The 24,913-nt window shown below is 41.1% G+C and overlaps 1 protein-coding gene across 1 annotated transcript in view; it reads right to left on the bottom strand.

Moving 5' to 3' along the window:
- The window catches only part of LOC141765417 (uncharacterized), a 103,607-nt gene extending 79,783 nt beyond the window's left edge, over positions 1-23,824 (bottom strand). Inside the window, 45 exon segments of the mRNA XM_074631468.1 lie at positions 191-319; positions 1,142-1,195; positions 2,050-2,190; positions 2,437-2,581; positions 3,330-3,413; positions 3,543-3,635; positions 4,033-4,122; positions 4,289-4,391; positions 4,477-4,566; positions 4,688-4,778; positions 5,935-5,983; positions 6,123-6,204; positions 6,363-6,425; positions 6,543-6,698; positions 6,795-6,872; positions 7,490-7,575; positions 7,695-7,845; positions 9,113-9,208; positions 9,326-9,485; positions 9,626-9,701; positions 10,051-10,257; positions 10,446-10,535; positions 10,641-10,704; positions 10,945-11,157; positions 11,490-11,629; positions 11,767-11,855; positions 11,963-12,083; positions 12,174-12,371; positions 12,606-12,674; positions 13,383-13,512; positions 13,704-13,859; positions 13,997-14,188; positions 14,295-14,389; positions 14,513-14,612; positions 16,793-16,939; positions 17,804-17,919; positions 18,080-18,200; positions 19,382-19,484; positions 19,679-19,766; positions 19,874-19,956; positions 20,975-21,063; positions 21,443-21,537; positions 21,769-21,931; positions 22,089-22,284; positions 23,668-23,824. Coding sequence (XP_074487569.1) covers positions 191-319; positions 1,142-1,195; positions 2,050-2,190; positions 2,437-2,581; positions 3,330-3,413; positions 3,543-3,635; positions 4,033-4,122; positions 4,289-4,391; positions 4,477-4,566; positions 4,688-4,778; positions 5,935-5,983; positions 6,123-6,204; positions 6,363-6,425; positions 6,543-6,698; positions 6,795-6,872; positions 7,490-7,575; positions 7,695-7,845; positions 9,113-9,208; positions 9,326-9,485; positions 9,626-9,701; positions 10,051-10,257; positions 10,446-10,535; positions 10,641-10,704; positions 10,945-11,157; positions 11,490-11,629; positions 11,767-11,855; positions 11,963-12,083; positions 12,174-12,371; positions 12,606-12,674; positions 13,383-13,512; positions 13,704-13,859; positions 13,997-14,188; positions 14,295-14,389; positions 14,513-14,612; positions 16,793-16,939; positions 17,804-17,919; positions 18,080-18,200; positions 19,382-19,484; positions 19,679-19,766; positions 19,874-19,956; positions 20,975-21,063; positions 21,443-21,537; positions 21,769-21,931; positions 22,089-22,284; positions 23,668-23,738 — 5,153 coding nt within the window. The 5' untranslated portion in view covers positions 23,739-23,824.
- Positions 23,825-24,913: the final 1,089 nt, after the last annotated feature.

Here is a 24,913-nt window from a genome sequence, read left to right as displayed (position 1 = left end):
TTGTATCCATACACTTTTTAAATGTAATATAAATGCAGAGGACCTCAGGTATTGTTGTTGCTCCTATTACGGTTTAACCAATAACAATGTGAATATTATGAAATGAACAAACAAACTGTATATTTTAGCTCTGTTTTTTTTGTCAGTTAATTCAAGCATAGGGGGTAAAGGTATAGGCTGGTCTACTTACAATGCAGCTCCATCAGCTAGAGAAGTCAGGGAGACAAAGGCCACAGAGGCCAGCAGCCACAGCAGAGTCATCCTCAACTGATCCTGATCCGCTGTCAATGTAGCCTGTTGCTGTGCAGCACCCTCTTTTTATCCACTCTCACCCCTCCTCCTGCACCCCACTTTCCCTTTCTGTACACATGTATTAACACAAACAAACACATGATTTCCCAGCAGCAGTTGAGAAACTGTTGAATTCTGATAAGCTCTGCTTTGAGGAAAAAGATAAACAATAGAAAATCAATGAGGGGTTTATGTGACAGGGTCAAAAATGCCTTGTTCATGCTGCATGATTTGTGGTTGTTTTTATTCCAAATTATTTTGCATGTTTTATCCCTGCATGTTGTGTTGTAGGTGCACAGACCTTTGCTTGTTTCGGTTGTTTTTAATACGTGGATTGAAATGTGTTTTTAAGATATCATGAACTGGAATTATGACCCATCATAGAATAGGCAAGCACCCAACTGGACTAATGCACACACTGTAATAAACAGGAAAATGTCAAACATGTTCTTATAGAGTGCAACAAATATGACGAAGAAAGAAGGGAATTGATATCAAGAGTAAATGATGGAAATGTTACAATGGGGAATCTGCTAGGAAAGACATCTAATAAAGTACATAATCTTCTAATTAATTACTTAAGTGCAACAGGAATAATGGAGAGAATTTAATTTATATTATTATTGTAATTATTATTAATAATTATTAATTTATTGTTTTGTATTTATTTTTAATTTTTAATTTAATTTTTAATTTTTTTCCTGCCAATCTACTGCTCCACACTCCAGTCCAGTAGGTGGCGGTAATGCACCTATAAGATGGTTTGCCAACCACCAATAAACACCAAAGAAGAAGAAGAAGAAGTTATGACCCATGGACAGCCACACCTCCAATCAAGGAGACTGATTACGGGAGGAGCGACAGGTGTGGCGGAGCGCCTGCAATTAGCGAGATGCGACACAGACTGAGAGGAGAAAAGGAGAGAGCGGCTCGCAGCAGAAGGGGGTTCTTCAGTCAGAGAAACAGTCTAGGGACGGCAGAATGGCTCTCCTGACGACTACTACCTACCAACGGCTCTCCTGAAGACTACTACCTACCAACGGCTCTCCTGACGACTACTTCCTACCAATGGCTCTCCTGACAATTACTACCTACCAACGGCTCTCCTGAAGACTACTACCTACTAACGGCTCTCCTGAAGACTACTACCTACCAACGGCTCTCCTGAAGACTACTACCTACCAACGGCTCTCCTGAAGACTACTACCTACCAACGGCTCTCCTGAAGACTACTACCTACAACGGCTCTCCTGAAGACCACAACCTATTTTGATTAACATATCTTGAGGTCAGAGGTCAAGGGACTCCTTTGAAAATGGCCATGACAATTTTGGAGAGTTACTGAGCCTCCTCCCCCAACATGCTAGCATCACATGGTTGGTACCAATGGATTCCTTAGGTTTTTTAGTTTCATATGATATCTGTACCTTCTAGCTCTAAAACTGAACCTGCTACAGCCTCTGAAAGACAGTAAAGTCGGTCAGGATTGCCCGCGATCCCACGGGTCTCAGGGGGTTAAACTTCTACTTCTAGTTGAACTTCTCAAAGTTTACTATACAGCAACCAACATAATAGTAATCAAACATTAACCAAATGTTAATGAATAAAACACAGAGAATGAGATTGAGACAATTACATTTTAATCAATATAGTGCAACATTGTAAGCCTCATATCCCAAAGCGGTGAATGTTTTACATAATAAGAACAATGCAAAATGAAATCAATTTGACACTTTATTTCTTTTTCCTTCGTTTCACTACTGCTGACATCCAAAGAGTTGGTACTGCTGGACCATCTCCTCCATGCCCAAACAGGTAGGTCGGTGTTCCTCAGTTTGACACTCTGCTTCTATGGGCCAGTACTCGATCCAGGTTCTCTCACCGAGTACATACTGGTATCTGAGGAGAGCAAAGTGAAACACACATTGGTTCTTCATTTGACCAGCCATCTGTAACCCGCTGGAACATAACAAAACACAAGCCTCCTCCCTCCTTCTGTACATTTAATGACTCTATCAACAGTAACGCATAAACTAGAGTACAAGAAAGAGTAACTTGATTTAGTAACAGAAAGCAGTGAAACAGTAAAAATCTTTAAAAGGCACCCACCACAAACATTGACTTTCACACAAAGAACAAACTTACGATTGATGTTCGTCATCTCTCTGAATATCTTTGGATGAGCCCATGATAAGGTAGGTTTTGCCTGTCCCCAGATCTAAAGATTCCCTGCAGTGCGGATAACTGAGGAATGTGCGCAGTTTATTCAGAGGACCCACATCAAAATTTCCTGTAATTAAAATATAGAACAGAGAAAAGGTAAGGATTAAATGCATAGCTAAAGGTGCAGTACAAACTATTAGTGCTGTATTCTCACATACTCCCAGTGCCACAGTGGAATCATGCCAATAGTTGGACATTTTGGGAAATACGCTTGTTCACTTTCTTGCCGAGGGTTAGATTGACGCCCGTTATTGATACCACTCTCATGAATGTATAGTAAATATGCAGCCAACAACCAGCTAACTGAGCTTAGCATGAAGACTGGAAACAGTTAGCCTCGCTTTGTCCAAAGGTAACAAAATACACCTACCAGCACCTCCAATTTTGTTTGTACAATCTGTACAAAAAAATTAAGCGTAAAAATGACAATTCACCTATAAGGGGGTGTACTGGACTATTTTACTTGGCTAGGAACAGTAACTTCCTGGAGTGTCTGCTGGCAAGCTAATTTGGCTGGCTGCTAGTGGTAGCTTTATACTTGGCCTACAAACATGTGAGTGGTACCAGTCTTCTCACTCATCTAACTCTCTGCAAAAAGCAAATAAGCACATTTCCCAAAATGTTGAACTTTTCCTTTAAATGACCATCAATCAATAATTTTTCTGTCTGACTGGAAACAACATTGAGATTCAATGTGCCCATGAAATGTCAGAAAGAGGCAGACAAGAGAAATTGTTATGTCACCTTCACCTTTAAGGCACCTTAGAAACATCAGGGGGTAGTGCATTTTAGGCAGTTCAAAGATAAAAACCCACCTTCTTTGACGACTTCCAGGACCCGCACTGTGTAAATGTCAGTGGACACGCCGTCTGTAAACTCTTCCAGTCTCACTTTGTACGCTGAGGACAGACAAGTTGCAGATTGTTAGCTCCCTTGCTCACCGATTCTCTCAATCTCTTACTCACACAAACACATACATTTTTAGGATTAAAGTGCTACATAAATGCAGTGCATTTACACTCTCTTACCAAAGTCTATTTTGCTGATCTGTGTACTCTCACAGACCATAGCTGTGCGCTGATCATTGTTGACTTTGTCCTTCTTCTGCATACTGCAGTTCTCTGGAAATACACAATCGGCACAAAGTGAATACACAACTAATGACTTGATTAAAGGTGTGTGTGGATGAGTTGATGGATGAGTGCGGCTGTATCTTAGTCACAATTTAAATATGTTCGTGAGTTATTCTTTAGCGACTGCTGCTCTGATCCTACAGGATCCTGCAGGTGCTTGTTGCCGCTGACAGAACATTCTAATGATTACGTTATAATCTGGTGAGTTACTATAAACCAAATTCCACAACCATCTCCTTCACCAGATCTGAAATGTAACACTTTACTGGTGGTATACCACACCATCACAAGACGTACAACTCAGTGAGAGAGAAAACGGTTGTAAGTGTTGTGTTTTTGTGTTTACAGTAGAGAAATTAGGTCAGTTTGACATCATCCTGTTTACCTTCAGCACATGTGCATTCATCCCCTCTACAGAGCCGCAGTAGCTGTCCAGCTCTCCTCTCTGGATGGTAGAACTTCACACAACGTGTTTCTGCGATGGGAGAGAAAGATTTGTGGTATGTGTGATCAGAAAATGCACATTAAATACGTTGAAAATGTAATAATGCCTGCTTATCCATGGTGTTATCTACTCGGACATCCACTGTCAGCAAAGTACATGGAGGCATCATATGTTCCTAAGTGTGTCTGAGACTCACGGTCATAGTATTCATAGACAGACACAGCAGCTGGTTGTAAGACGCCCACTTCCATCTTCTGATGGAGCCTAAAAGTGATCTCCTCTGGTCGTGTGTGAGAAACCTGTGGACAAAGGTGAGATGGAGATAAATACACAAAGAACAAGGCAGAGAGAAAAGTATAGAGGTAGGAAACAGGGATGTCTTACCTTGTCCAGGTAGATGATGAGCGAGCCTCTTTCTGACAGGACTGTGTTCATCTCATATTTTGCAATAGTGCGAGCACGTCCTTTGGACAACTACACACAAACACACACAGTCAGACAACTTTCGAAACCATAAAAAACATTTTGTTTCTCTGAACCATAAACACTGACTTGTGAACTGTATGTGGGTATAAGTGGATCTGTAAGTTCTTACTAAGTCCAGGTCCTTTGTGTTAACCGTGAAGCCAGTTAGCAAGCCAATATCCAAGATTGACATTGATGCATCGTGCTCCCTGTCCTTATACCTGTACACAGAACAGACAGAAGAATAATTAAATAACAGCATAAAGAAGATTGAGAGAAAGATTGATGTTTCAAATACAATTAAACCCTCGCGGGCGATGCCGACCGACTTTCCTGTCTTTCACGGACTCTAGCAGGTTCAGTTTTAGAGCTAGAGTGAAGGTACAGATATCATATGTGGATCTCGTTTGGATCCAATGATCCAATTGTATTCAATTGTGATGATGTTAGTCTCCATAGTAGCCATTTCATTGTAATGAGACCATTTTTTTAAACTTGAGCTCACTGTATACAATGACCTGTGGTGACCTCTAGGATAATCACAGCCTCATGGAACTTTACAACCACAAACTACAGACCTACAACATTTAGAGGATGGCTTTGCTAGCTAGATTGACAATAAGTGGGCTTCTGAGCAGTTTCCAGAAGAGAAGTGCTCGCCATCCAATCACCGAAAAATGCAATTTTTGCAGAAATCTCAGGATGTCAAAAGTTTTTGAAACCAAATGGCTTTTTCTGTGGTGTTCTTCAAGGTCTTGGTGTCTTAATGTGGTATTTTGGAGGGATTATTGATCATTTTTATCAATTCTCGAGTGGTAAAAAAATGGTTAAATTTAGCACCAAATCTGTGTAACAAATGGTATCAACCCAAAAATTGCTGCAACAACTTATGAGACACAACAGAGCGTGGGGATGCCCATCATAATGTTCTAAACCCTTATACACTTTCACAATTTATTTTGAATAATCAATAAATTAATTAAATCATGTTTATTTCTGGTTTATGACTAGAATAACTTGACACACAGTGAACTGCATCTCAAATTAATCTTCAGGTTCCCAGCTTTCAGATGATGTACACCACTTCTGTGTGACATCTACTGTTGACCTGCTATCTCCCCCTAAAGACCCTCTGTAGCCCCCTAAAATAGACACAAATGGTTCTATTGTGGGTCTCAGAGGGTTAAATGAGTGGGAATGAGCAGCTCAAATGAGCTCAAATTCGAGGAAATCACACACAGAAGGCAGGACAATTTAAAATGATGAGGATAAGGTTAAGGAGTGAAGTGTTGTAGGGGCCATATCTGGTTAGAACATGTTGTGTATAAAGCCATGTTACTGTAACACTTGTCAGGATGACTTCTTGATTGTACTTACAAAACCTCTATTCTCAGCTTGTATATCTTCTCATCCTCCTCAATTTTTTCTGCAGGAGCAAAACATTGTATTGAGTAACTGAGTATTTAGTTGAGTCTTCTCTCATAAGGTACTTGGCAGAAACAAACGGATAAAATGACAACAAATGAAGACAAATAAACAGGAAGAGGAGGAGGGCACCAAATTACCTGTGCTGAGCTGCACTGACATGTTAAACTTCTGACAGTCACTCTCCTTTTCTTTAGGCATAGCGTAATACAGCGACACCATCTGTCACATAGACAAAAGTGCATCTTAATATGTGATAAACTAATAGACATCTGTCTAGTATAAAAATGTATTTGGTTGTATCTGAGATTCAAAAAGCACACATCAGTAATCAACAGATGATAAATATATAGAAGAATATGAAAATATATTGTACTTACTGTCACCGTTGCTTCTCCTGAACCCGTGGCGGTCACTTTCACGTTCTGGTTTATGTCATTGATCTGTGGGAATTTAAATACGCACACAAACAGTCAGGGATCAGCAGAAGAAACATACTGAAAACAACAGGACTGATGATGTTAATGAACCACTGGGAGTCTGTTTGTGTGTGCGCTCACTTTAGATGTTCTGGTGGCGTAGTGGTTGTTGATGTTGAAGTTGTACTTGTCAGGCCTTGACCTGCCCGGCAACAAGATGTCCACATTCAGATCATACTCTGGTTCTCTAGCGCTGGACCAGTACTCTGCTATAGCCTGGTACACTATTATGGTAGCCTAGAGAGAAAACAAGTGAGGGGGAGAAAACAAGACTTAGACATACAGTAAACAGGTTATAAGTAAACATAAGATGGAGAGAAGGGTCTGTGTTACCTGAGTTGATCCATAGCCTCCGCCCACCTTCCGCTGTTGGTTGAACCATCTCACAATAGGTCCGGCGTCTTCATAGGCCTTTATTAACAGAAGGCAAGTAAATGGTTGAAATTGTCCGTGGTTGACTGTGCATTTGCATTTATAAAACAGCTTTAGTGAAAATAGAGAGAACTCCTGATTCTGGTACAGTTACATTTTAGATTGTAACCTGTAAGTTTCCAAAACCTACCATAGAGTTTCTAAATCATTTTTTTTCTATTATGGCACCATCAAACAGCAGCTACTTGAAACTTGCCTGATAAAAGCAATCAATCACAAATAATCTGTTTTTGTCAAATGTGTGTTATTATTGTGTGATTATGCCTTGCAGAATGTTCAAATCAGTCCCTTGTTTTTATAACTATGTCATAACTAAGTCATTGCAACTGAGGCAGAAAAGAATGCCTTCAAATACCTATCGAGATAATCATGAAGTGCTCTGTGAAGTGGTAGCAGTAATGTAAAAGGTCAATAATGTTTGCCAAATATGGTTATTTAAAAAGTGTAAAAGCTACTGTAAGCAACATTTCATTGCTTCATTGACTTTGTTTCCAAACCCTCTACCCTGTTAGTGAGGCAGCATGGATGAGGACTCAGTTGTATGTTTTCTGTAGCAGGACATCCTGGTGAAACGCACACATGTGGCAGATGCTCACCTTGGCCTTGACCAGAGCGAGGAGAGCGTAAGCTGTGGCCTCCAGTGTGTAAATATGCCCCTTAGGTGTCGGCCAGTGGGACAACGCTGAGGAAGACACACAAATATATTTATGTATTACTACTGTATGCTCTACCTGGAACAAGCTCAGTTTACTAACAATTCCCCAAGACATCATCTTGGAATATTTAATGTTACAGAAATACCTGGGGAGGCAAACCTGTAGAGGATCTCGCGGTTCAGTTTGTTTTCATTGGCCAGGGCATATGACGTCATGGCAACAGCATACGGGTTGGTGAGGCTGGGCAGACGCCTTTCCAGATAGGCTACTGCTTTGTCGATACTGCCTGGCAGACTCTGGACAGAAGGAGAAGAAAGTTAGGAGAAATGGGAGAAGAGCCAGATAACAGTGATCCATCTATTTTAAATATCCCATTCTGTTCAGGAAACATTTGATCCTGGGACAATAGACCGGATCGTCCCCTCTCTTACCTTCTTCTGTGTCTTGTGAGCTAGACTGAGCCGCCATCAGTTACAGTTACTATTGGGTTGTGGATTTAATGCTTCCATACAAATACAAGACTAAGGGTTGGCATCAAATGTCGTTTTGAATTTGAATGTGTCAAATTCTTGGAAAGAATCATTTTAGCACAATTGACCATTCACTAAACCCTCTCCTTGAACAGCGATTTCCCAATTTTACTTTAGCAACTGTAACTAGACACAACAGGTCTGTCCACCTGCTGAAGCAGCATGGGATTGTGTTAAGAGTAGGACTGTCAAAGTTAACGTGATAACGCGTTCACGCAAATTTGTTTTAACGCCACTAATTTGTTTAATGCAACTTCTGATTTGTAGGTTGTAGCGGGCTCAGTTTGAAAGCTAGAGTGAAGATACTGGCATCAAATGAAACTACAAAACCTCAGGAATCCAACCATGTCACACTAGCTTATCGCGAAGGAGGCTAAATAACATATAATAATAATTTTGTCGAGGAAAAACTGGCATGGCTATTTTCAAAGGTGTCTTTTGACCTCTGACCTCAAGATATGTGAATAAAAATCGGTTCTCTGGGTACCCACGAGTCTCCCCTTTACAGACATGCCCACTGTATGATAACCACATGCAGTTTGGGTCAAGTCATAGTCAAGTCAGCACACTGACACACTGACAGCTGTTGTTGCCTGTTGGGCTGCAGTTTGCCATGTTATGATTTGAGCATATTTTTTATGCTAAATGCAGTACCTGTGAGGGTTTCTGGACAATATCTGTCATTGTTTTATGTTGTTAAATGCTTTCCAATAATAAATATATACATACATTTGCATAAAGAAGCATATTTTCCCACTCCCATGTTGATAAGAGTATTAAATACTTGACAAATCTCCCTTTAAGGTGCATTTTGAACAGATTAAAAAAATGTGCGATGAATTTGTGATTAATCGCGATTAACTATGGACAATCATGCGATTAATCGCGATTAAATATTTGAATCGATTGACAGCCCTAGTTAAGAGTGATACTTTGCAATTTCGCCCATCACTAGTGTGGAGTCAGTAAATGAAGAAAAAAATGCAGTGAGGGGGGAAAAAAAGAAAACATTATATGCAGATGAGTTACTCACATTAACAGTTGCAGTACATAGTGTACGTGACTCCTGCATGGCAATGAGGCAGAAGGCCGTCATGGAGACATCTGAATCTCCGCCGCTCACATCACCCTACACATGCACACACAGAGATTATAGATTACAGTCAATGATATGTAATTGTTTTCATCTCGCTACTTTTGTAGCACTAAAATGAAGTATTGATGTTAATGAAATCAGTGCACATACAGTCAGCTCTCCGTGGATCACCGGTCCAAATTCTCTAAACAAGCCGTCAGGTTGCTGCGTGTTGAGAATCAGAAACTTAACAGCGTCACAGATGTCTTTGCTTTGCACTGCCACCAGACTGTTGGCCATGGCAAACACCTTGGCAACATAGGCTGTCAGCCTTAGACAGGAGAGGAGAGGAGAAGTTTAGTTTCATTTATATGCACATGAAATACACAATATTGTCATCACAGTCAAGTTAAGTTATAGGAGGATGTGGAAACCATTATGTATGAGTTCAAAGATGTTTGAATGCCTCACCAGGTGCTACTTTGGCGATGGGGAAACGCAGCATAAGACCCATCACTTTTTCGGTAGGCAAGCTCGCTCTGATAGCCTGGACACAAACAAAAACACAAAACCAGTTTGAGGAGTCCTCTTACATTTTTTTCCTGTGATTATAGCATTTTTCAAATGATTCTGGCGGCATACGTTTTTGTTTGTATAAGACAATCCTGGTGAAAACTTCTAAAGTCTATGAGTCTATGTGTTGCATTCAGACCATTAATTGTCAGTGTCCCTAGCCTGGACCTGTGGGGAAGGGGTAGCATCGCATGCATTGCTGTCTACTACGCTGTTCTTTTTTTTATGCCACTTCTGCCACGTCAGGAACTTTAAAATCCCACACAGAGGGGCATCAATGACATTTCTGGTATGTGTGCTAATAAACACATCTGTGAGCCTACCGTACTTGATGTGTTGGAGGGCTTCGTTACGTTTCTGAAAGCCCACAGCTTCCCACTGGTTGGTTTTGTCCAAATATGTGGCTGCAATGACAGGCAGGGTCATGTGGTACATGTTCTGCTCTCCGCAGCCTGAGGGCTGGTAGATCAGAGTACCCATAGAGTTCCCACTAACGGCGTTCTCCACCAGTGAAGAAACTTGTTCTCTCCCTGCATGCACAAACACAAACAGAAAAATACTAAACATTAGTAACTAAATAAACATGCAAAGGTCCCCCACAACCAGTGAGGTGGTCATTCATTTCCCAATAAGACCAATAACAATTTACACCAATGCAGAGTTCATTGTAACTGGCACTATATCGCATAACATGCCCAAATATATCATCACATCTCACCTGTCACAGAGATCTGTGTGCTCGTAGGTGTGTTTGGAACCAAATCTTTCCTAGGAATTCCACTGTTGAGAGTTTCTTCTTGTTTACCATCTAAAGGGATAAACAGTGGGCACGTTGGGGGATCAATTAGCAAGTGATAAAAATGTAATATTAGCAAATTACTACATGATATAGCGGTTTAATGTGTAAACTCACCTACACCTTTTTTAGTGGGGTCTAGAGTTATAATCTGAGGAGATTTAACCAGCACACCTTCAGGCTGGAAAAGCAACAGTTAGGACAAAGGTTAGAAATAAACAACTATTTTTGAGTAATCGTTATCTGCTGGTGTGTAACGAAATACAATATTGCTTGCTTGTTAACGATCTTTCTTATTTACAGTTTATGTTGAAAAGCTGATACAGTATACATTTGCATCAAAGTTACGCCCCAAAAGATGTCTGTTTCCCTATACTGACTTTAACACAGGAGATCGCCGTTCGTTTCCCGTTTCTCTTACCACCACCCGCAGCATCTTCATGATTCCGTCATGGAGCGACGAATCTTTAACAGCTGCTTTGACCTCAATGCTGTATTGTCCATCTTTCATGGGAATAATGATGAAGGGTACAGATCGTGTAGTTTGGGGCCCAATTTTGACCTCCTGACGATACTTCCCACGCTTAGAAGCTGCGCTGCACACGTGCTCCTTCTCAATCAGATCCACACGCACCTTGAGAACAGGACAAAGACGGAAAAAAGATATTGAAGTATGTGTAGTTGATCAAAGATGCTTCCCTAATTTGAAGACATTTTATGCTTTACATTGTTTCCTATAGGATCAATTTGATCTTGAAGGTACACTGTAAATATTGCAGTAAGGTTTCCCCCAGTTCTGAGACCGACCACCATGGAAAAAGATTCATTCTCTTTTTTTGCCACACGTTGTAAGTCGGTCCAATATTTACTGTTGCTTTTGCTCTTTTGTTGCAAACTCTTTGAGAAAAATATCATGGCCTCATTGTCTCTGGCATAAAACACCGGAGCAGGGCAACCCAGACTTACGGTGACATCATCGGGGCTGTAGTTGTGGAGGATTGCCTTAACTTCTAACTGCTCTCCACGTACAGCAGAGTACGGCAGCCTGAGATCAACGAAGAATTCCTTTCGGACAATCACTTCCAACGGAGCGCCAACACAGATTCCTTTAAGATGAGAGGGATTAAAAAAGAAGTGATGAAACAGAGAAAGGGAGAGAGAGAAAGGTGTAAAGGGATGATAGAGGTTTAAGGTTTGAGGCACAACTAAAACACATGACAGATTTTAGTCGCTGAATCCTCACCGTGAGTTTTTGACAGACTAATGCCAGTGAACTGCCAGGTTGTGATCGAGTCTTGCAAAGGAACATTTTTCGTCAATGATGTGGTGTCACTGAAACAAAGAAAAGTGTCAACACTTTGAGAGGTACCTTTGAATCCTAGTGGTGTCGGTGTGAAGTTATCAGTGTATTTTTTCTGTGTATATTTCAGTTTACTCACCAGTTAGGTGTTTGTCGAGGGCAAGCAGGCAGATGGACATCTAACCACAGCCAACTTTCAGGGAACTTGGTGCGAGAAACAATTTCATTGCTGTCCATGTAACTGTTGTCATCCTCCTCACCTAAAGTGTCATTAAAAAGGTTATCATTTTGATTGTTTCGTAAGTATGACCATGAATAATAACCACCCATCCCTTGTCCCCGTCTCTTACTGCGAGCCAGTAGGAGGCTATCCTCCTTCTTCTCAGATCGCTGGGTTTCCATCTCCTTGCAGCAGTGCAGGAAGGCAGCGACACAGGTTGCGCCATCAAGGATGTACTCGGCGCGCCTCTCACAGCTGTATGAGAGGAGGGTAGGCCTCATGCCTTCCGAACAACATTCACGCTGCACTTGGTCGTTATATTGACTCACTGGAAAGAAAGAGGGTTGTAGAGGAGAGACAGAGGTGAGACGATATGGAGTACAAGAATAAAATAACAATTAGGATTTGAATAAGGAAAAACAAATAAACTAAAAAACTAAATGGGAAATGGAGGAAAAGATTAATACATAATATGGCAAAGATGAGTATTGTCAAAGTCCACAGTCCTGAACTGAGTGACTGAATATGTGGTTATTGGGTAGTTTAGAGCTGTGGTTCTTACGTAAGCTGGTTGTGACATCCATTACAGTAGGGGCTCGTTTCCTCCTGCTGGGGGCCGGACATTTCAATTCTGGAAATGCAACACAGACAAGATCTTTAACATGTTGGACCCAGACTTGAGTTTTGCGTGGTTTAGTTGATGCGATACTCTTAAAATCAGACTGAGATGGTTTATCTGGTTGGACACATTGACAGCGTGTGGGTGTGAGAAAATATGATCTACAATTGCACACCTCATTTGTTGAAATGTTAAAAGATTGTATAAATGCTTTATTAGAATAAAACATCTTTTAAAAGCCCTAACAAACAGGACGGATCATGATCAGCTCATGTAGCAGTGACCAGTGTTAATGTAAATATGGAAATGCCTCAAAGCGTCGGTTCAACCAAATTATCTCACTTACCCCAAGTGGTATAGTGTTGGTTTTATGTGCCCAAAGTCTAAGACATCTGTTTGAGATTCTGGCTCTCTGTTTGTGGTGCTCGCAGCACTGAAGAATTAAAAAAACTACACAGCAACGAGTGATTTCAGAAACAGTGTCTCTGAAACTATCTGCCTGTCCAGATACTGACAAAGGGGAGCAAGAATAATGTCATCTGGGTGAAAAGACCCTTTAAGATGCAGTTCTTCTACTGACCACTAGATCCTTACTTATATAAAAGCATTTGACTTTATGCGATGAATAAAGGTCCATGTGCCCACTTCTCCTAATTAGAGATATTTCATTGAGCCTAAAGAGAGGCATGTTCAGAGAAGGGGAGGGTAAAGTAGCATCACCTAGTCTGTAGGGAGTACCAGAAGCCGTGCTGGACTCAAACAACAGCCCGGCATCGTAGAACACACCCATACCGTCCTTCCCTCCACCTGGTGTGCAGCCTGTGTCGTGCTTCTCGACAATGTCCCACACCTGAGCAGGTAGGAATGAGACACATTTACTAATGCAATGTATTTGCTGCAGCACAAACTTACACCGGATATTATTTGAATCCAAAAGCTAACAAAATTGACAGTTGACGTGTGAATTCTTTTTATACATAGCTTTTTGAATTTAAGCCCTTTCAAATATTCTCAAAGATAATTATGAAATAAAGCAATTGCCTTTTTCTGGGTGAGGCGGTGCTTGTTGTTTAGGATGTAGACGCCTTTGTCAACTGCCACCAATCCCACTGTGGCCTCTGGATCTCCTGTGACCTTCAGACCAAACATCCTGCGAGGCTCATAGGATGGAGCGGGTCTCGATGATTCCAGCCTCAGCTAAATGTGAATGAGATGTGCAGTTTTGAATTTGTTTCATACATAAAAATATATCAGAGAAGTATACAAATAACTTTATCAGGTTGTGCATGGGTGTCTTGTTTGCCTTTTCGTTACATCAGTGTTGTGGGACTCACCGAGCCCATGCAGGAGTCCTTGACATCCATCCAAACAGAGTCTGATACCAATACATTGTCATTTGTATGGTAGTAGGCTATGATGCGGAACGACGGCAGCATTTCTTTGGTAATGAGAAGTCTCAGGGAAATCAGTACTTGACCTCTTGTCCTGTAACGGCCACTTTTCACCAGCTGACCTCTGCTCAGGATCTAGGGACACAGATTTATACATCAGCACTTATCACACATGAGACGTGGGGCGCAACAAAAAGAGTTACATATGTGCACACAAGCACAGGTGTAAAACACCTCTCACCAGGTATGTGATATCATTCTCGTGTGTTTCCTGCCTGTTGAGGATGAGGTTGATTTTCAGGTTGTCTCCTAGGTCCAGCTCAGCTGCATCCACACCTGCAAATGTGACATGTTGTGATGAGTGCTAAACGCAGAAAAGATTTAGCGCATGGTGCATACTTTGCCACTGCCACCACCTTTATTTTTATTCATCTGATGTTATTTCAAGATGTAACTTACCTATGTGGATGTAGTTGTTGCTTTTAGTGGTATATGGGTGAGCAGACATGTTGGCTGATGCTTGCTTGTCAGGTGAAATACGAGGATCATTGGTCTTTGCCTGCAATTAAAGACACACACAGGTATGAATACCGCAAAGCGGCCGGCCCAGACGGCATTCCTGGACGCGTCCAGAAGTCACCAGTTGGCGGGGGTTTTCACAACAATTTTCAACCTGTCGCTCTCTCTCCGGACTGTCCCCACCTGCTTCAAATCCACCACCATAATCCCCATCCCCAAACAACAAAAAGTAACCAGCTTAAACGACTGGCGCCCCATAGCCCTCACCCCCATAATCAGCAAGTGTTTTGAGAAGCTGGTTAAATCCCTCATCTGCCCCATGCTTCCCCCCACACTCGACGCCCTACAATTTGCATACCGCCCAAACAGAGGCACAGAGGACGCCATCGCCCACGTCCTACACACCGCCCTCTCCCACCTGGAAGGAAGGGACACCTATCTGAGGATGCTGTTCGTGGATTACAGCTCAGCGTTCAACACCATAGTGCCCTCCAGGCTCGTCAGTAAGCTAAAGGATCTGGGCCTGAACACACCACTGTGTGACTGGATCCTGGACTTCCTGACGGGACGCCCCCAGGTGGTGAGAATCGACAACCTCACCTCGACTTCACTGACTCTAAGCACAGGAGCGCCACAGGGCTGTGTTCTCAGCCCCCTCCTGTACTCCCTCTACACCCACGACTGTGTGGCAACAAGAGCTTCAAACACCATCGTGAAGTTTGCGGACGACACAACAGTTGTGGGGTTGATCTCCCATGGCGACGAGACGGCTTACAGGGAGGAGGTGACCACCCTGGAACAGTGGTGTCAGAACAACCACCTCTCCCTGAACATCTCAAAGACCAAGGAGGTTATCGTGGATTACAGGAGGGGGGGTTGCACTCACCCCCCAGTCACCATCAACGGCAGAGCGGTGGAGAGGGTGGACACCTTTAAATACCTGGGTGTCAACATCCATAAGGACTTGACATGGGCCACCCACACCACCGCTGTAGTCAGGAAGACCCAGCAGAGACTGTACGCTCTGAGGCGACTCAAGACTTTCAGACTGAAACCATAAATCCTCAGGGACTTCTACCGGGGCAACATAGAGAGCCTCCTGACAGGCTGCTTCACCACCTGGTACGGCAGCTGCACCAACGTGGACCGTAAGGCGCTGGAAAGGGCGGTGCGCTCGGCCCAACACATCACCGGGTGCCAGCTGCCCAGCCTGCAGGAGCTTCACACCCAGCGGTGCCTCAGGAAGTCCCTGAGGGTCATTAAGGACACGACACACCCCCACAACAGCCTGTTCTCCCTCCTGCCCTCTGGTAGAAGATACAGGACCCCCAGGACTCACACCAGCAGACTGAGGAACAGTTTTTTCCCCCAGGCCATCAGACTTTTAAATCTATGATTCATTCGACACATTCTTACACAAAAATATATCCTCTACTGTATATACTGTATATATTCTTAATATTTTACAAATGTTCTTAATATGCCCTTGTATAAAGTATTTCCTTTTATAATTGTAATGTAAATGTAAATGTAATATAATTTATTATTTTAATGGAGCTTCCCAGCAAAAAGTATTTCACACGTTTGTACCTGTACAACCGGCGTGATAATAAAAATCTTGAAATAATACTTGAAAAGTCCAACGTCTATCCTATCTTAACTTATTGAGGCTTTGCCTGCCATAGTTCTGCCTAGCAATATAAAATTGCTAAATAGAATGACAAAAAGTCATAACACTGACAGGATGAAGTTCACCATTCACCGATTTCACCTCTTCAAATGAATATCAAAAATGTTGATTAATGTAGGGGCTGAACGATGGTGCAGTGGTTAGCACTGTCGCCTCACAGCAAGCAGGTTTGAATCCGGCTTGGGGCCCTTCTGTGTGGAGTTTAGCATGGGTTTTCTCCGGGTTCTCCGGTTTCCTCCCACAGTCCAAAGACAAGCAGGTTAGTTTAATTGTTGACTCTAAATTGGCCGTAGGTGTGAATGTGAGCGTGAATGGTTATCTGTCTCTATGTGTCAGCCCTGTGATAGTCTGGCGACCTGTCCAGGGTGTACCCCGCCTTCGCCCAATGTCAGCAGGGATCGGCTCCAGCCCCACCCCCCTGGGACCCCGAATAGGATAATCGGTTACAGATAATGGATGGATGATTAATGGAGGTTTAAGTGGCCATTTGGGCTATAATGCAAAAAGGGTAAAAGATTTCAGAGACTTACGGTGATTGTCAGTCTTAGGTCGCTTGTCTCTGTATTGATGGTAAGCCTCGCCATGCCATTGGCTGCGGTGTTGTCCTGCACCTGTCCTGGATCGACCACCACTCTAACACCTTGTGCCGGAGTGCCATCAGGATTCACAACTTCAACCTGCCATCAGAGACACAAACAGCTGAACAATCAGAAAACGTCAAACTGTCTTATTAAAACACACCTTATTAAGGTCAAACTCATGTTATTAGATTTGTTTTTAGTGCTGTGCACTAAGTTTTATGACTCAGGTAGTTTATGGCGACCCAAACTGTTGATGGATGAATTTCTCTTTTTCTCTGGAATCTCACATATCTGCATTTATATCGTAATAAACATTATGTGACTTTTATATTTAGGACATACTGCCATTTGTGTTTTCAAAGAGTAACTATATTTCAGTTATGAGATGTTTTCAGTGAAGGATTTAGAAATATAGCAATTTTATTAGATTGATTTATTTCGTACATGTAACAAATAATAAGAATAACCAATAAAATAACAGTAAACATATACAGTAAATTCTAAATAAATTAAATAAATAAATATTGTATGTGTGAAAAGGCAGAAGTAAAACCTTATATATGGTCCTACTCCTTTCTATAACTTAAACAATGAACTTAATGTTTATCACATATACACACAAATAATCATCTTAATATAAAAAACAATAACAACAACATCAACAATGAGCTTCACAGTCCCGAGAGAGACAAGGCCCCTTCCTCATCCCTGTACCTCTCTAAAACATTTTATACATCTTGAATGGATTTATATTTTTACTTTGCTTAATTTCTTCATCTATAACATTTCATATATTCACCCCACAAATTGTAGTACAAACATAATGTTTGTTTTTAAATAAATGTCCTCTTATAATCCCCCTCTATGTCTGAGAAAATTTTTTGTTTGTTGCCAGGAAGTACCAAGCCATAAGCCATACATATGCTGTCAGTTTATGTAAATGTAAACAAGTGTACCTACCGCAACATCAAAGGACATTCCTGGTTTGAAATATTTGGGGGTTTTCTTGAAGTGGATGGTGTAAGGTTATGTGACAATCTGGATACTTCTCAACTCTGCCTCCACCATTTCACTACCTGTGAGTTGATGCAGAAACACAAACACATTCACACACAAACTTATTACAAGAGTTTGTTTTTTAATCTGTTCACAATCCAGAAAAACGTATCCTGATATCATTATTTTCTTTTTTAAAATATACTGAACAGGCCCAAACACACAGTCTTTCTTTCTTACCGCTCTCCGTCAGCACACTGACAGATACAAATATGGAACTCCCCACCAGGTCGTCGATGTTTGGGAAGGTCTGTGTGATGTGCTCTTTCTTCAGTGTGACCTCTCCACTACCTCTCTGGACCTAATGTGATATAATATAATAATGCATCTTGAAATACAGTATAGTGATACAGTGATACAGTTAGTGGTTCAGGTACTTTACTGCTGTCCTCTGAGAACCACAATAGACCTGTTTCTGTCTTTTTTAGGTGGCTACAGGAGGTCTTTAGGGGGAGATAGCAGGTCAACAGTAGATGTCACATAGAAATGGTGTACATCATCTGAAAGCTGGGAACCTGAAGATTAATCTGTGATGCAGCTCAGCACTGTGTGTCAAGTTGTTCTAGTCATGAACCAGATATCAACATGAATTAATTAATTAAAATAAAATTGTGGAAGTGTATAAGGGCTTAGAACATTATGATGGCCATTCCCATTAAGTTTGTCCATACCATTTGTTACACAGATTTAGTGCTAAATTTAAAAAAATTTTACCACTTGAGAATTGATGAAAATGATAAATAATCCCTCCAAAATATCACTTTAAGACACCAAGACCTTGAGGAACACCATAGAAAAAGCCATGCTGTAATTTGGTAACAAAAACTTTTGACGTTTTGAGATTTCTGCAAGAATTGCACTTTTGTGGTTGTAAAGTTTCATGAGGCTGTGATTATCCTAGAGGTCACCACAGGTCATTTTATACAGTGACATCAAGTTTCAAAAAATGGTCTCACTACAATGGGATGGCTACTATGGGGACGAACATCATCACACATGAATACAGTTGGGCTCATTGGATCCACAAGAGTCTCAGCTTTACAGTGATACCCAATTTATGTAATTCCAGGACTGTTTAGGGACCCCAGTATGCAGAAATAGTCAAGCACATCATTTTAGAATAGGCAAAAATAAGTGTTTTGTTTTTGCCCCAAACTGCATGTGATTATCATAAAGTGGGCATGTCTGTAAAGGGGAGACTCGTGGGTACCCATAGAACCCATTTTCATTCACATATCTTGAGGTCAGAGGTCAAGGGACCCCTTTGAAAAACACTATGCCAAAATTTAGCCTAACTTTGGAGCATTACTGAGCCTCCTACCCCAACATGCTAGCGTGACATGGTTGGTACCAATGGATTCCTTAGGTTTTCTAGTTTCATATATCTGTACCTTCTAGCTCTAAAACTGAACCTGCCACAGCCTCTGAAAGATAAGTTTTACAAAACATATAAAAATACATCAAAAGTGTGAATGTGTTCACCTGTACTCTCTGAAGAGAACCTGGAAAGCTCCTCTTTTGACCGTCTTGCATAACCCCAAACACCACGTAGGCCGTCCCATCCACCTCTTCACCAAACAGATACCTAAATCCACAAGAGGGAGACATGTTTAAGCCACAATGAAGCAAAACAGAACAATTAAAAACAAACAAAACACAAATGACACAAACTAAAATAGCAAGAGCCTCAACACAACCTCAGAACAACACTCTTTATTTTCTCCTCCAATCAATCTACCTATAAAACCTGGTCTTTAAAGCCACAGAACCTTCACTTACGTAGCTTTGATGTTGACGGTGAGGGCGTCACTGTCCACGTAGAAGAAGGGGCTCACCGGCGTCAGTTTAACCTCAAAACTGGGCAGCACTGGAAAATTGAAAACATTTTATTCTGTGTGCAATCCAGTAAAAAATAAGTGAATGTTGTAGGTTTATATAACATTTAAATAAAAGTAAAGATAATGAAGGACTCACCATATTCTTTGACCTCGAACTCTGCAGAAAAGCTCTGCTGTGGGTTGCTGTGGAACTTCGTCACCACCTTCCACAGTCCGGGACTAAACACACACACAAACACATAGTTCAATAATCAAACAAAAAAATATATACTGTATATATTAATTTAGAGACTGAAGGTAACAGGAATTAGACTTCGGACTGCGTGAAGTTATTATGTCACACAAATTGAGATATAGTCCTACACAAATGAGCTGCTGCAAAGAACTTAACATTTATAGAGAACTACAGAAACTCTGAAGTTTAGAAGAAAAGGTTTAAAGGTTTCAGGTTGGCTTTGCATTAGATAGAACGGATGCAGTACCTTTGTTTTATGTCTTTTAGGCTGATTGGTTTTAGTTCATAGTTCATAGGGATTAAATGCATTTCTGTTTTGTCTGTCCATTTATATTTTAGATGAGAAGATTATTGCCACTCTCATGTCTGTATGCTAAATATGAAGGTAGAGCCAGCAGCCAGTTAGCTTAGCTTAGCATAAAGACTGGAAACAGGGGCAAACTACTAGTTTAATAGTTTTTACTGCAAGTATACTTCTAAGTTTTCTTTAAATTAACTTATAGTACTTAGACAAATGTACTTTCTGTATACTTTTCAGTATTTCCAAGTATACTTGGACTCTTCTGTATACTTGCCAAGTATATTTCTATACTGCTGTCTGTATAAGCTAAGGATTCTTAAGTATAATTTTGTGAAGTATATCTCTGATAAGTACATTAAAAGTAAACTGAAAGCATGCTCTCTTTTTTAAGTTTAAAATAAGTATAGTAATAGCACACTTGAACAAACTTCTTTTTTGTAAGGGTCTCCACACTTCATACACTGTAGGCTATTATTTTTTTTAAGTTGTTGTACAAACACTAAATTACAAACATGGAAATTAATTGTAGAAAACACGACATAAACATGGTAAAATAGCCTATGCATAATCTTAAAAGATTTAAGGTATTAATATTTTGAATTGAATTCACATTATCCACGTTAAAATGTAATTTCACTAAACAACAAAATGTATAGATATACAATGTGGATAATTTTATTTAAATAAGATAAAATACCAACCTGACAATTTCAGCGAGTTGAAAATCTCCAGCGTGCATCCCTGATTTCAAAGAGACTGGATCAATTGGTAAAATGATGCCTTCAGGGGTCTAAAAATAAACAATATTGAACAATCATTAACAGAGAGCAGTGCCAGTTTACAAATTAATTTATTAAATCCATGCTACATTTTATGTATGTCCTTTATCTACAATCTAAGAAGGAAGAGACTGTCGTCAATGTGCAACTCAACCACTAGAGGGAGGCATGCATTTATTTTAACAGTAAGTGGTAGGACAGGTGTTACTAGACACAAAACAGACACAAGGTTCAGTGGATGTGTTTTGGTTATTTTGGTCATTTGCAGCAAACTTATCTACTGTTAAGCATTTGTGATATCACCTCATCAAGAGGCTTCCTGCTCCCAGTCACAGCTGACTATATAATATTACATTAAATTCTGTACTTATCAAAAGTAAAATACAATACCACAATCTCGATGGCAATAGAAGCTTCAGGTTGGGTTTCGTCATCCCTCTCTACTGGCTCCATACGGGGCGTCAGTGCAAACATCCTGTAATGAACTGACACAGAGAAGGGAAGAGGTTAATTTTGCTGCTGAAGGTTGAAGGAAGGTGTATCTATTTTGAGTCATGTGACTGTTAAACAACTTTTTTGACTTTAGGCCATTTCCACTTGTGTGTAGGGAAGGGTTCATTTACTGTAATTTACAGTACAATCATTCAATTTGGAAAAAAAGCCATGTAAAGACATTAGGCGTGTTTTTCAGCACTGATGTAAAAAAAAAAACTCACCTTTGCTGTTGGGGGTGTAGAGGGTCTTGTCAGTCTGGATGAAAATGTACCCGGACTGGAAGGACACTAAGACCACTTTCTCCAGCAGTCGGTCAGGGAACTGAGCTTGCAGGTACACATACTGCTTCATGTTGGGATCCTTGCTGAAGTCTCCAGCAGGGATCTGAAACCAGTATGAAGAGACACGAGCAGCGCATGAGGAGCAGTGTGGGGTAACCTACATCATGGGCGTTTCTGGATTCATTTCTAGATTCTTTGTGGCCATGTTAGAAAATGAAGCCAAGTAACAGTAACATATACAGTGACAGTATTTCATTTACCGTTATTTGTCCGAGCGCCTGGAAGTTGTTTCCACTGGTAAGTGTCACAGGTGTGAATGCCAGCCTTTTGTTTTTGGTTGGATGGTTCCTCACGCTGATTTCGACCGGGATGTCTCCACCGGAGCAGTCTTGACACTCCACAAAGATGTTTTCTGCTGTTCCTACCCGCAACAAGTTGGGGGCAGACATCACCTGCCTGCAGAGCAGCGATGAGAGAGGAAGATTAATGTGTAGTCACTGTGCAGAAAGAACCACATGCTGTTTAGGTACTGACAAACATGTCTTTTTTATGCATTTAAGGCACTATAAGACACACATGTCGGAAAAAGTGCACTCAGTAGAGTGCAGATCTTCGCCAGGTGTGTCTCCCTCTCCCCTCCCAAACAAAGAAATTGGATCTCACTATTGTCCCTCCCGGTTCCCTTACGGTCAAGATGGCGGGGAAGATAACAAAAACAGGGATTTATTCATCGTGTGTCGTGCCTAACTTTAGTGGATCGTAACATATCGGGTATGGAATTAATCTGCAGATACTCCGGTTCAAAATGAGACCAAACATGTCTGTGGATGTCAGTTTTTCAGCTACGACAAAGGTCAAAATGTGGCCGGCAACAGACTAAGATAAGGCTTGTTTTTAGCCTAGCCGTTTGCCGGAAATGCTTTCAATCATGGTATAAAATAGTCAATGAAATAGCTTTTTCAAATTGTGAACCACCGCAACTATGAGAGGTCCTTGAGCACAAAGTCATAAATGAGAACAAAAAAATATTAGGCTGATGGGTCCAGTAGTATACAAGATTAGCCGTGGACAGACAGCCAGGTCCACTCATACACACGACCAAACACATGATCTCCCCACAGGCTTACGTCTGGCGGAGATAATAATGGAGGGTTATCACTGTTTAAACACGTGATTTACAGGTTTATGTGAATTTGTCCAAGGGTTTTAAGAGTGGATCCCAAACCTTTTTTTTGTGTATGACTCTTTAAAATGAATGTGCTTGTTACCTCTCGTCAGGTATTGGCCTTACCGAGGGCAAAAGCAGAAGTCTGGAAAATAAACCTAATTTTGGGCATCAGAAATGTTATTTTTTGTCTTCTGACCCCTCAGGTTTTTCTTGCCCCCCTATGTGCTCTCAGGACCATGAGCTCCAGCATGGACACACAATAAGTAATCTATTGATTACCTTGATGAAGATCCAGCACTGGATCAACAAAACATTTCATCATGGCTCTAGACTCTTGCTCTGTCTGGCGTAATGCATCGTTGTGCAAACTCTGAACAAAATTTAGGCCAATTTACTGGCATCATTTGAAACACCACATTACCTTGTGACACAAAGTGCAAACTGGACTACAGCCCCTCATTATGTAAGACACACAATATTTGTATCCATACACTTTTTAAATGTAATATAAATGCAGAGGACCTCAGGTATTGTTGTTGCTCCCATTACAGTTTAACCAATAACAATGTGAATATTATGAAGATGAACAAACAAACTGTATATTTTAGCTCTGTTTTCTTTTGTCAATTAATTCAAGCACAGGGGGTAAAGGTATAGGCTGGTCTACTTACAATGCAGCTCCATCAGCTAGAGAAGTCAGGGAGACAAAGGCCACAGAGGCCAGCAGCCACAGCAGAGTCATCCTCAACTGATCCTGATCCGCTGTCAATGTAGCCTGTCGCTGTGCAGCACCCTCTTTTTATCCACTCTCACCCCTCCTCTTGCACCCCACAAACAAACATATGATTTCCCAGCAGCAGTTGAGAAACCGTTGAATTCCGATAAGCTCTGATCTGAGGAAAAAGATAAACAGAAAATCAATGAGGGGTTTATATGACAGGGTCAAAAATGCCTTGTTCATGCTGCATGTTTTTTCGGGTTGTTTTTATTCTATTTTGCATGTTTTATGGTTGTTTTTATTCTAAATTATTTTGCATGTTTTATCCCTGCATGTTGTGTTGTAGGTGCACCGACCTTTTAAAGGGACTATTTGTAACTTTCAGAATTGCTTGTTAACAGCGACACCTGTGGCCGTTAAGTCAATGAAAGTCAGCGTCGGGCTCACGCTTGCTCAGGATGAGCCCATGATAAGGTAGGTTTTGCCTGTCCCCAGATCTAAAGATTCCCTGCAGTGCGGATAACTGAGGAATGTGCGCAGTTTATTCAGAGGACCCACATCAAAATTTCTTGTAATTAAAATATAGAACAGAGAAAAAGTAAGGATTAAATGCATAGCTAAAGGTGCAGTACAACATATTAGTGCTGTATTCTCACATACTCCCAGTGCCACAGTGGAATCATGCCAATAGTTGGACATTTTGGGAAATACGCTTGTTCACTTTCTTGCCGAGGGTTAGATTGACGCCCGTTATTGATACCACTCTCATGAATGTATAGTAAATATGCAGCCAACAACCAGCTAACTTAGCTTAGCATGAAGACTGGAAACAGTTAGCCTGGCTTTGTCCAAAGGTAACAAAATACACCTACCAGCACCTCCAATTTTGTTTGTATAATCTGTACAAAAAAAATAAGCTTAAAAATGACAATTCACCTTTTAAAAGGACTGTTTGTAAGAATCAGAAATGCTTGTTAACAGCAACACCTGTGACTGTTAAGTCAACGAAAGTCAGCGTCGGGCTCGCGCTTGTGCTCGCTCTAAATAGACATGAACGAGCATCACTCAAAACAGTGAGATGACACACGTCAGCTAAAACCACAATATCACTCTATATTTCCCCTGCTTGGCAGTAATGTTAGCTGACCAGACGAAGGTCTCTCCATGAATCACTGCTGATCCTAATGTTGGCTTTTCCT

This window comes from Sebastes fasciatus, chromosome 3 (genome assembly GCF_043250625.1).
Source record: "Sebastes fasciatus isolate fSebFas1 chromosome 3, fSebFas1.pri, whole genome shotgun sequence".
In the NCBI taxonomy this organism is placed as follows: Eukaryota; Metazoa; Chordata; class Actinopteri; order Perciformes; family Sebastidae; genus Sebastes; species Sebastes fasciatus.
Note: the sequence above shows the minus strand (reverse complement) of the source record. Positions and strands in the feature narration are given on the sequence as shown.